Here is a 12,500-nt window from a genome sequence, read left to right on the forward strand (position 1 = left end):
CTCTTCTTTTTGAACATCCCATTCCACATCTGGTCTCCATTTGTGCTCATTCAGACATTAGTAAAGTCTGGTTTGGAGGTTCCTGAGAAGGTTCCTGGGGTGCAGTCAGCGTTCATCCCAAATGTGTTTAATAGGGTTGGAGTTCTACAGCAGGAGATCTTTCACTCCAACCCATGGAGAGCAGATCTTCATGGAGCTGGCTTTGTGCACAGGATTGTACATTGTCATGGAACAGATTTGTGTCTCCTAGTTCAAGCGAATGAAAAATTTTATTCTACCACATCCAGAAACGATCGTGTGCCCACAGGTTTGTGGGAATATTTTAGAGTAAGAAGCACATATGGGTGGAACAGTCAGGTGTCCAAATACTTTTGTCCATATAATGTACATTGTGTTTTTTCTTTTCTTTTTTGTAATGTAATGATTCATTATTTCATTCCCAGATTGTCCGGATGACCTTTTCAACAAAATGAAACTGTTCTGTGCAAAGTACATCAAAGTGTGTAAAGAGATCAACATCTCCTTCCTGCCCTTAGAGACTCAAGTAAGTAGGAGATCTTTATTGCTCCGAACTCTCCAGTGTGTGTCGCTTGCAGGCTTCGCACTTCCTCTGTCAGAATCAGAATCGGAAATCAGAGCTTTATTGCCAAGAATGTTTGCACTTACAAGGAATTTGTTTTGGGGACAGAAGCTTCCAGTTGCACTGTTTTTTTTTTTGTTTGTTTTTTTTAATGAAAAAAAAAATGTAAAAGTTATTGCACATTTTTTATAAAGAAAATAAATTGAGTATTAGTGCACAAAACAAAGTACAGATTTTGATCAGTAAAATGTGGAGACTTCGCTTCCGTATGCAGACTCGTCACCGTCATCAATGAGGTCTGTAGAGGTGCAGTAGAGGGAGAAGAGCAGTGGGGAGAGAACACATCCCTGGGGGACACCAGTGTTGATAGTACGGCTGTTTGATCCACTGACAGGTGGAGCTCAGAACAGAGAGCTGGGTTAGTGTTGCGATGATGGTGTTGAAGGCCGAACTGAAGTCCATGAACAGGATCCTCACATAAATGCCCAGTTTGTGTAGATCAGTGGTCTAGATCTACCAGTCGATCGAAAAGGTAGTGTGGGTAGATCGCATGACGTAAAATAATAGATATTTCTTTATGCATTTTTATAGTAGGTAGATCATTTTGACTTGGTCATTTTATAAGTAGCTCGCATGCTGAAAAAGTGTGTGCACCCCTGGTCTAGATGTTGCGAGATGAAGTGCAGTTCCATGTAAGTCCCTCAGTAAGCAAACTGCAGGGGGTCCAACAAGGGTCCAGTGATGTCCCTCAAATAAGTCAACACCAGTCTCTCAATGATTTCATGACCACAGATGTTAGGGCAACAGATCTGTAGTCGTTAAGTCCAGCGATTTTAGTTTTTTTTGTGATGGGGATGATGGAGGAACATCTAAAGCAGGTAGGCACTTCACTCAGTTCCAGTGATCTGTTAAAGATTCTAATACAGGCTGGTGAAAATCTGAAGTACAGGAGGTGTTGATGGTGTGAGACCAGGATCTACAGTAAAACTCATTCAGGTGATCAACCAGTTGTTGATTCCCTACAGAGCTGTGGGACGGTGTCTTGTAGCTTGTGATGTCTCTCAGGCCTTTCCACACTGAAGCAGTCAGCGTTCACATTCATCAGGTTTTCCATAGGGTTTATAGCTCTATAGCAGGAGATCTTCCACTCCAAACCATGGAGCATTGTTTATGTATTAGAAATCGCCAAACACCAGCAGGTTCTTCAGCCTTGTTTATATCAGGAAGTTCCTTTACTCAGAAGTACAGGAACTGAGTCGAGAAACGACAGAAATTCCTTCAGGCCACGTGTTACTGCAGTTTCTCAGGGAGTGTGTTGACAGCAGGAAGTGGAACACACAATATTACAGGTTGCGGTTGATCGTTTATCGAACCTGTGTTTAATTTGATCTCCTTCTTTTGAGCACATGTTCATGTTCAGCAGAACCTTGTTATTATATTACTTTATAATGATAGTCCTTTTAGGTCATGTATACACTTTAAAAGTAGTGGGACAACTTACACACTTTTTTCCAGCCATATGTGGTTCCAGACTGTTGTATAGGGTGTCTGGTTGCAGTAGAATGGAATTTCCCTTTCACTGATATGGACTGGTGTACAGATATGCTTTATATTGGCTGGAGAGCTCGAGTGACCTGTTATAGAGCTCTGACCTCAACCCCTTTTGAACACATTTGTGAAGAACTTGAACCCTTGTGGCTGAATGAGCTCAAATCTTTGAGATCTTGTGGGACATCTTCCCAGAGGAGTGGAGGTTCTTATAACAGCAAAATTCAGAGGAATGTGGATGTTCAAAAAGCACATATGATATCTTATGAGCAGGTGTCCACAAACCTTTGTCTGTATAGCGTATATTAGAGCGCCGTGAATTTCTTTCTATTCTTAGTCTGGGGCCGGAGCACAGTGTCAGCCATGATACACCACCACTAATGCATGATAGGGTTCAGGGCCGCACACAAGGGCCCAATTTGTGGCTGCTTGTCGAGGCCTTGGGGTTTAATCTCCTGGTTATTTTATTAGTAATCTTAAGTATTGAACACTGCTTTTTGTTCTTTTTCAATTTGATTCAGTTGCATTTGATTAAAAGTGTGTGTGAATGTGTGTGTGTGGGTATGCAGGTGTTCACCTGTGATAAACCAGAGGCCTTCAAAAACATCTACAGCCCTAACAGTCAGGATCGAGGAACCACCTTCGAGAGCATCGCAGATCAAATTGTCAGTCTGTGCGCCACCCTGGACGAGTATCCCGGCGTCCGATACAGGAAGTGAGTGAAAACACGGCTTCTCGGGGCATCACACATCAGGAGCAGGAGTTATGACAGGGAATGTAGTGATGAAGTCGAAAATATTCGCCCCTGCTTCGCAAACGCTAATGTTTTTGTGCAGGGATTCAGGATTAGATTACGCTAAAATGCTGGCCGAGCTCGTGGACAACAAACTGGCCCGACATTACGAGCTGGACGACGACAACAAGAAGAAGGTTGCCTGTGTTTCTCTCCTAACCCTCTTTCACCACACCGTTCTGACCTTTTCTCCTTTAACTGCGTGTGACCTCTGCACTTTAGGAAAAGACCCAAGCTCAGCTAATCATAGTGGACCGCGGGTTCGATCCCGTGAGCCCGATTCTCCACGAGCTGACGTATCAGGCGATGGCTTACGACCTCATACCCATCAGCAACGACACCTACAAGTATAGTCTTCTCTTTAATTATATATTTATCCACTCTGAGATACAAAGACATCAATTCAGTTTTTATTTTAATTTTATGTGCGCAGTGAAAGATGTAAAATTCAAAAACGTTCATACGACCTGTGCTCCTGATTCCTTTCATCCGTCTGTCAGTGAGTCAGTCAATGAGTGAGTGAGTGAGTGAGTGAGTGAGTCAGGGAGTGAGTGAGTCAGGGAGTGAGTGAGTCAGGGAGTGAGTGAGTCAGGGAGTGAGTGAGTCAGGGAGTCAGGGAGTGAGTGAGTCAGGGAGTCAGGGAGTGAGTGAGTCAGGGAGTCAGGGAGTGAGTGAGTCAGGGAGTCAGGGAGTCAGGGAGTGAGTGAGTGAGTGAGTCAGGGAGTGAGTGAGTGAGTCAGGGAGTGAGTCAGGGAGTGAGTGAGTGAGTGAGTCAGGGAGTGAGTGAGTGAGTCAGGGAGTGAGTGAGTGAGGGGTGAGTGAGGGAGGGAGTGAGTGAGTGAGGGAGTGAGTGAGTGAGGGAGGAGTGAGGAGTGAGTGAGTGAGGGAGTGAGGGAGGGAGTGAGAGAGGAGGGAGGGAGTGAGTGAGGAGGGAGGAGTGAGTGAGAGAGGGAGGGAGTGAGTGAGTGAGAGAGGGAGGAGGAGTGAGTGAGTGAGAGAGGGAGGGAGTGAGTGAGTGAGAGAGGGAGGGAGTGAGTGAGTGAGTGAGTGAGTGAGTGAGTGAGGGAGGGAGTGAGTGAGTGAGAGAGGGAGGGAGTGAGTGAGTCAGTCAGTCAGTCAGTCAGTCTGTGAGTGAGTGAGTCAGTCTGTGAGTCAGTTAAAGAGTCAGTGAGTCAGACCGACAGACAGACAGAAAACTGAAACGTGCATGTGGTTTGTGTGCCAGGTATAAAGGGAAGGATGGATCAGAGAAAGAAGCTTTACTGAATGAACATGATGAGCTCTGGATGAAACTGCGACACATGCACATCGCAGAGGTCACCGCGTGAGTAACTATCGCCGCACGCAAGCGATTAAAATACATCCCCTATTCCAAAGCAGTTGAAAGATTTTTTTGCTGTAAAATGCATAAAAACTGAATGCAAATCTCGTAACAGAACACAAAAAAACATATCAAATGTTTAAGAAAACGTACCATTTTAAGAAAAAAAAAATTGCCTGCCTGCAGTCCAAACTTTTCATTAATTGAAAGTATCTCAATGATAAATACGGCAACAAAATTTAAATCGGGCAATAATGGGACAACATTCCTCTCCCAGAATTCCTGCAACTGGTTTTCTCAGTTCCCAGACGTTTACAAAATGCTAAAAGAAGACATGATGCTACACCGTGGTAAACATGAGCCTGTTCCTACTTTTTTGACGCGTGTTGCAGTCATCATGTTTTTCTTTACATTTTACACAACAGTTTTGGAATTGGGGTTGTACATTAGGTTAAAAATCACCGATCCTGCAAAGTTCGCTTTAGCATTAAATGATCCAAATCACACTTTTCTGATTAAATGTTTCGTCGTTCTTCAGGCAAATTCCCAAACTGGTGAAGGAGATCGCGGCTAACAAGAAGCAGCCTGACGGGAAGGTACGCACTTCTTCTCGTTCAGCATCCCATTAAGGTCAAGATTCTCTCTGCCCCGTGACTCATTTCAGACTTTTGTGTTCTTTTGTTCCCGACATCAGATTTCAATAGGAGGATTATCCCAGCTCATGAAGCAGATGCCCTCGTTCCGTAAACAGGTCACTCAGGTACGTATCGCCTGATTCCTGGCCCCGTGTCTGGGGACATGTGTCCTAATACTCGCACGCCACGCTCCTGGTTTCACAGAACACTTCCTGGAAGGTTTCCTTTCAGTGCTGAGATGCGATCGGTGCCTTGCCCTGACCTCAAGCCATTTCCACATAAAATCTCTACCTGTGTTTAGCATTGTTTCAAATGCTGCACGTGTGGACCAACCTTTGCTCTGTCCAGCCAAACAGGACATGACATCCGAAGTCATTGTCTTTACTTCAAATCTGATTTTGCTTCAGTTTTTGTGCAGTTCAGGGACATGAGGTACCTGTAAAAAGCACTTAAACCCTTTCATACATTTTTAAAAAGCTGTTTATGATTTTCTAACCCTGAATCGGCTATTAACTACTATTGGTATCTTAATAGGCACAATTCTACCCTTTGGCACATAACAGATGTATTTTTCTGTCACGGAATAAAAACGTATAAGAAAAATATAAATAAAATCTGTATAAAAGTATTTCTAACATCTTATTCAGCCAAGTTTTTTTATTTATTTATTAATTTTTCTTTTTTTTATTATAAAATAAATTGAATAAACACTTATTCCTAATGCATAAAGTGTACAGAGTAATGCGTATTCTTCAGTACACACGTTTCCATATTTATTGTGGCTTGCGTCACGTTGTATTGATTGATCCCATCTCTGTTTTTTCCTCTTCCCAGAAAACCGTTCATCTCACCCTAGCAGAGGATTGCATGAATAGGTTCCAGAGCTCAGTGGAGAAGCTGTGCAAGGCAGAGCAGGTGCAGTGGAAATCCCCCCTTTTTTGTGCTTACACATATATATATTATATAATATAATGTATAAAACACACACATACACACTTGTTCTGTGTAATTGATTAACTCAGTCTGACTTTGCCCTAAGTGTACATTCCTGTTTCTGTAGGACCTTGCGGTCGGTTCAGACGTAGAAGGTCTGAGGGTTAAGGACCCCATGAGGACGCTGCTGCCCATCCTCCTGCACCCCTACAGCACCCACGACAAGATCCGTACCGTACTGCTGTACATCTTCAGCCTCAACGGTGCTTCATCTCACTGCATTTCAGCCAGCACGCATAGAGAAGGCTGAAGCTGGTCATGCTCTCTGAACGATGTGTGATTTATTTATTTATTTTTCTCAAAACAGGGACGACCGAGGAGAACCTGAACAAGTTGGTTCAGCACGTGAAGATCGAGACGGAGCGGGAGTACATCACCAACTGGAAAGAGTTAGGGGTGCCGATCATCAGCTCGGTAAAGTGGGTTTGGGGGGAATTCTATTCATTTGTCCATAAAATTTTTTTAAACGCCTATAAATTCCGGTTTTCTTCACGTATGCGTTTGTGCTTTTCTGCAGTCGAGCATGTTTTGCTCCCGGAAGCTGTCTAGAAGAGATCGCTCCCAGGAGGAGACCTACAACCTTTCAAGATGGACGCCGGTTATCAAGGATGTGATAGAGGTGAGCTGTTTACTTTTCTCAACACTATTCTGCCACTCCATTAGCAAGTAGGACTGTAGAATAGGAAATTTGGCCAGGAAAGGAAGTAGATACTAAAAATAGAAAAACAGGAACATAATCAGCGATGGTATCGTGTGATTAGGAGTTCCTGGTACGAGGATCATTTTTTCAATCGCCCTTGTTGAAGAGGTTCATTTCTTTTACGCCACAACATTCTGCTACTCATTGTATTTTTTCATGTATTAAATAATGACACTTAAGTTTTTGTATTTATTTATAGCTGGTGTCTATAGGGTGACGTACAAGGAGGTTTCAAAAAGTTTTGAGACTAGTTTCATAACATGGCAGCATGGGGCTGCACACACAGTCACAGGGAGCACTGACTTCATAAGTCAGTGTGCCAAAAGACATCGTCCTGTGTACATCGGGAGCTCTCCTCAGACGTGTGTTTTTCTCGGAAACCACACGAGCTCACTTCCCACCCTACTCGCCGGATTTGACTTCCCAAAGTTCAAGATCCAGCTCACTGTTTTGACACCGTTGCAGAGATCCATCACTAATAGCAGATGGTGCTATTGAACCTTCATACTGGACTTGCTGTATTGAAACTCAGCCTGGCACGCGATTGGCTGCAGATGATGTGATGCTAGAACTGATTTCCTCCTGAGAACCAGGCCACTGGTCCGGTGGGACCGAGGGTGTGGAAGTGTGTCTGATTTATCACACATATCACGTACCTCGCTTGCCCTTTTAATCGCACAGCAGCGAGAAAACCGAGAAGCCCACAATCATAGCCACAATCGCCAAATAATTTATTCAGCTGATCACCTAGGAGATTGTGAAGATAGAGAGAAAGCAAGCAAGGAAATGTGATCTTGGTGACTGTGTGTGTGTGTGTGTGTGTGTGTGTGTGTGTGTGTGTGTGTGTGTGTGTGTGTGTGTGTGGCAGGATGCCGTCGATAACAAGTTGGACACGAGAGACTGGCCACACCAGTCTGAGTGTCCCGCTGCATGGAACGGATCCCGAGCCGTGAGGTAATCCAGCCACCGCTCGTCATTAGCACGTGTTTTCGCTGTAAATCAGTTCCACATACATTGTAGTAAAAATATAATTTATATAAATTTTTGTTTCATACAATTATTTCAATACAAATGTTGACACACACGAACACAACCCTGATCCTTTTTAACATCAGGTTGTGTATCATGATATTAAAACGTCATTAATGGATCTTTAAAGTTGAATCGACTAATACATTGGTTTTGCTGATTAATCGGCATCAATAGTCAATTTATGTAAATATTGGCTATTGGCAAAAATCCATACCGATAGTTTTTCCGGTCTGCTGTCATTATACAGTACAAGGGTGGCCTCTAGAGGTAAATCAATGACACCACATGTTTTTATGTCAGTTTGCATGCTGCATGGCGGGCATTAATATTTATTATTCAAAAATGTATTAATTATATTATTATATTTACCAATTAATATATTCATATTTCTTTCATTTAGCACCTTTTCAAGATTCAATACTGTTTTCTTTTACTTTTTATTTTTGTAATGTTCAGTATTATTTTACATAGTGGGTTATGTTTGCTTGTCTTTTGTTCAGCATCAATTTTAAAAACTATCGATTGCTTAATCGGCAATTACGATCCATACCTGCTCATATACGTCTCTCTCGTTCCTTCCCTCATGCTCACAGAGTCGTGAGGTAAGATTTAATGACGCTTCTCTCTTCCATAGATCACATGTACACGACATGAGTAAACGTATTCTTAAGAATCAGAATAATTTAGTGAGCAAATAGGGAAATTGTTGAGACGTTTCCAGATTTGTGTGGTACTTCCCCAAAGAAATTCAGAGGCACACAAATGTATAGGATGCTCTTTGGATGTGGTGACATAAAAGTTTGAACCAGGAGACCCAAACCCTACAGCATGACGGTACCCCTGTGCACAAAGTCAGCTCCATGAAGTTCTGCTTTACATGGGCGGGAGTGGAGTCCTGCTATACAGCTTTAACCCTATTAATCAGCTTTGTGATGAATGTGAACACTGACTAAACCCCAGGCCTCCTCACCTCACCTACATCAGTACCTGACTTCACTAACATCCATGTGGCTGAATGAATCTCAGTGCAAAGTGCAAATCGGGATTAAATGTGGAATGAAAAAAGCACATCAAAGTTTTATGGTCCACAAACTTATTAGTGTGTATTAAATATGCAGCCAAAAATCATGTAAACCAGCCAGTGTGAATTGTTTCCAATATGAGGTTAAGCCCAAGTTATCTAATTGGTTGTAATTAGCACCCCCTAGTGGCCTGCAGGCAAAGCCCTCTGATGTGTCCGTCGTGGTGTGTGTATAAACTTGTCATCCTGTATGGTACAGCGTTACGATTCGCCCTGCTTTTCCTCAGCGCAAGGCAGAAGCCTAAGCCGAACTCCCCGGACGACCACAGGAGCGGCTCGCGCCTTATCATCTTCATCCTGGGCGGAGTCTGCTACTCAGAGATGCGCTGTGCCTATGAGGTCACCAAAGCCAGCAAGTCCTGCGAGATTATCATCGGTAAGTACAAACCAGCTGCTGTTTTATTCACAGCAATGTGACTTTTTATTTTCAGTTACAGAAGACTGTTTTTTTATCATTTGAGTTAAAGCCACATTGCAGAACAGCTGATCAAATGAAAAATGTATTTAAATTTTTCAATGATCGCAGACATTTTCCTGCCGATATTGCTTTTTTAAGTAATTTCGTAACCACCCAGAGCAGTCATGTGTTCCCGTGAACGGGGCATGTTAATCAGCCAACAACAACGGCTAGCGAAGGAGCAGAAAAGCCTCTTGCTGTAACTTTTCTGGAAAGCACCACTAGCACCGATAGTTGACCCTTGGAACTTGCGGCTATCAGCAAAAATCCATACCGATAGTTTTTCCGGGTTGCATTATACAGTATAAGAGCGGCCACTAGAGGTGAATCACTGACGCCACATGCTGTTTGTTTCTCCCCACGTGCTTGTAACTTATTTATGTTGGTTCATACGATTAAATATACCTTTATTCGTCCCACAGTGGGGAAATTTCTTTGTTTAAGCAGCAAGGAAAAAAAATAAAATAAATGCAAATATTTAAAAGAATACACATACTATAGTTTATAGTATATACACAACACAATGTATAAATACAAATGAGGAAAAAAGTACATATTGCAGGTAATATTCATAGTGTATTAACTAAAATGAAAATGGAATTAATTTAAAAAAATGTATTTGTAAAGGTTGAAATTAACAAATGAACAACATTTCTACGGAATTTATTAACTTTGCATATTGTCACAAATGGGGATTTTACTTTAATGCCTTACCATTGCACATAAATCCAAACAGTCATGCTTACAATGGTCATGCTTTTTTTTTTTTAATCCAGTATCCATTTAAAAAACCTATTGAATGATTAATCGGTTATCGGCAAATGCGATTCACCCAAGCTATCATTATCGGTGAAATCCACTATTGATTGACTCCCTCTAGTGGTGATAAAAAGATATGGAACATTTTACGGAAGGAGTCCCCAGTCTCAGTAGCTATAAACGGGTGTAAAAAATGGCAAAACATCATTGTATGCTGTTGTAGGAAAAATATTTAGGATCATGCTGCTATGAGATTTTAAATTAAGAGTTTTTGTTCCATCTGTGCAGGTTCCACTCATGTCCTAACTCCCACCAACCTGCTAGAGGACATTCGAGATCTGAGCAAGAAACCCATGGAGACTTTCACAGTAGTGGATGAAAAAGCCAGCTGCTAAACTTCCTCCTTTGATCCTTCTCCTCCTCCACTTCATTCGATCTCCAAAACATTCAGCATTGCGATTAGAGGATCGGAAGGAACTCGCTTTTTTTTTTTTTTTTGGTTCTACGCCACACACCTGGCACAGGTAATCACTAGTCCCCTCATGTGTGGAAAGAAAGCGGACGGATAACCAGACCTCGTCATACAGCTCGAACAAATGTCAAGAAGATGATTCCAGATTTGCAGGGTTTATCTGAGCAACATCAGGCGGTTTAACATTGTTCAGGTTTGTGTGAAGACGACCAGGAATGAAGAGATGTTTCATAAACCCCACGTGAACCACTTTCCTGGACTTTCTGTGTCTTTTGGAGCTGAAACGCTTGTGTTCATATTCATTTGCGCTAAATATTATATACACTATACGGACAAAAGTATTGGGACACCTAATTTTTTCCTCCATATACATGGTTCTTCTCCAAACTGTTACTACAACGTTTTAGGCACACCATTGTACAGGATGCGGTTTCATAAAATTTTAGACCCCGTTCCAGCATGGTGGTGCTCATGAAGATCTGCTTTATATGGGCTGGAGAGGAAGATCTGCTCTAGGGATATAATTCCTACTGAGCACTTTTGGGATGAATGTGAACACTGACTGCACAGCAGGCCTCCTCACCTTCTCATCTTCATCAGAACCTGACTTTACTAACACACTTGTAAACACAAATATCCACAAGCACACTACAAAATGTAGTGGAACATCTTCCCGGGAGAGTGGAGGGAATTCTGAAAGCTAATTGAGCCTAAATGTGGAATGTGACGCTCAAAAAAGCACCAAACGTATGACCAGGTGTCCACAAACTTTTGGCAATATAGTGTATCTCTCAGTGGAAAAGTCTTTGATTCCATTGAATGTTCTAGAACCAGCTTACTTTGTCTCCAGAGTTGCCCAGTGTTGAGGTGTGAAGAAGGTATACAATGTGGACAAAAGTTTGTGGACATTTGACCATATGATTTTTGTGTGTATCCACAATTAGTCTTAGTCTTCTGCGAAGATGTTCCACTAGATTTTTTGGGGGGGAAACTGTCCTCATTCAGTGATGTAGGTGAGAGGGTGAGGAGGCCTGGGGTGCAGTCAGCGTTTACATTCATCCTGAAGGTGTTCTATAGCAGGAGATCTTCATTTAATGGAAAGCATATGTTCATAGTGCACCATGATGATGGAACAGGTTTGGGTTTTTCTTGTTCAAGCTTCAGCATCGGGATTCATCCTATACTATTGTGTGCCTCTGAATTTGGTGAAGATCCAGCTGGAAAAGTATTAATACGTCGCTCGCTGGCTTTTCCGTCTTTTTCAAACCGATCTCTGAACAACCCAGTGGTTATTGAACTACCATAGAAAACCAGTGCCTTCTGTTCATAGATCACTGGAACCGCAATCCGTTTTTATCAATACAGCATTAATTCAGCCTGTAATTGTGCACAGGTTTTTCTTCTTCTTTTTCTTCTCAGAAAGGTGTTAAAGAGACTCTTATCGCTGTCTTGTATGTACACCAGCCTCGAATTTACCTTCTACTGCATTTAAAAAAAAGCTCTGTGTTCAAGTTCCTCACGTCTAATCAACATCACGTTCCTCACAGCCGACTCCGGACCTTCACTCGTGTGCCTTTTTTTTTCTCCCGGAACAAATCGCAACAAAATGTAAATACACTGTACATGTATGTTTGCGTAGACGTTCGGATTAACCATATTTGTGTGCACGATTTTGTTGCGGTTTTACACGTTTAATCATCAGAATGCTTTTTCTGAACGAATATAACGAACCTGACTTTCTATTAAACAACTGACGAATAAATTAATGATGTGCTTCCATACGGAGTTGAGCTTCGGATACTTTATTACACCACAGTAACCAGAAACCTGAGGAAACTTGTGTAATTTATTTTTTTGAGTTTTAGGGGTTTTTTTGGATGGAAAAATGAACTCGGAATTACACCCGTTTGAATACTGGATGCTGTCATTTTTATATTTTAAGCAATGTCTGTCTCAATCTGGACATTTCTTCATCCAGCTTTGGTTTAAAATCAACTCCATACTACACAATATCTAGACCAAAGTCTAGAGAGTCAAAGTGAGATTTCCTGCAAATCCTGGAAAACATTATGCACGTGAGGAGCGAAGGCTGGATCGTGTGATCCAATCCAACAGATGAGCTCCTGAAG

The 12,500-nt window shown here is 42.1% G+C and overlaps 1 protein-coding gene across 2 annotated transcripts in view; it reads left to right on the top strand.

The window, feature by feature from the left end:
- stxbp3 (syntaxin binding protein 3) overlaps nt 1–12,150 on the top strand; it is a 14,549-nt gene extending 2,399 nt beyond the window's left edge. The window contains exons 6-20 of one of the 2 annotated variants that reach the window (XM_046869898.1): nt 444–544; nt 2,698–2,843; nt 2,965–3,058; nt 3,144–3,268; nt 4,147–4,245; nt 4,781–4,838; nt 4,937–5,002; nt 5,712–5,792; nt 5,938–6,073; nt 6,178–6,284; nt 6,388–6,489; nt 7,439–7,524; nt 8,196–8,204; nt 8,911–9,059; nt 10,188–12,150. In XM_046869898.1, coding sequence (XP_046725854.1) covers nt 444–544; nt 2,698–2,843; nt 2,965–3,058; nt 3,144–3,268; nt 4,147–4,245; nt 4,781–4,838; nt 4,937–5,002; nt 5,712–5,792; nt 5,938–6,073; nt 6,178–6,284; nt 6,388–6,489; nt 7,439–7,524; nt 8,196–8,204; nt 8,911–9,059; nt 10,188–10,294 — 1,466 coding nt within the window. In that variant the 3' untranslated portion in view covers nt 10,295–12,150. The remainder of the gene's footprint in view (nt 1–443; nt 545–2,697; nt 2,844–2,964; nt 3,059–3,143; nt 3,269–4,146; nt 4,246–4,780; nt 4,839–4,936; nt 5,003–5,711; nt 5,793–5,937; nt 6,074–6,177; nt 6,285–6,387; nt 6,490–7,438; nt 7,525–8,195; nt 8,205–8,910; nt 9,060–10,187) is intronic. The other variant, XM_046869899.1, reaches the window with a different exon arrangement.
- Nucleotides 12,151–12,500: the final 350 nt, after the last annotated feature.

Source organism: Silurus meridionalis, chromosome 16, assembly GCF_014805685.1.
Source record: "Silurus meridionalis isolate SWU-2019-XX chromosome 16, ASM1480568v1, whole genome shotgun sequence".
Classification (NCBI taxonomy): domain Eukaryota; kingdom Metazoa; phylum Chordata; class Actinopteri; order Siluriformes; family Siluridae; genus Silurus; species Silurus meridionalis.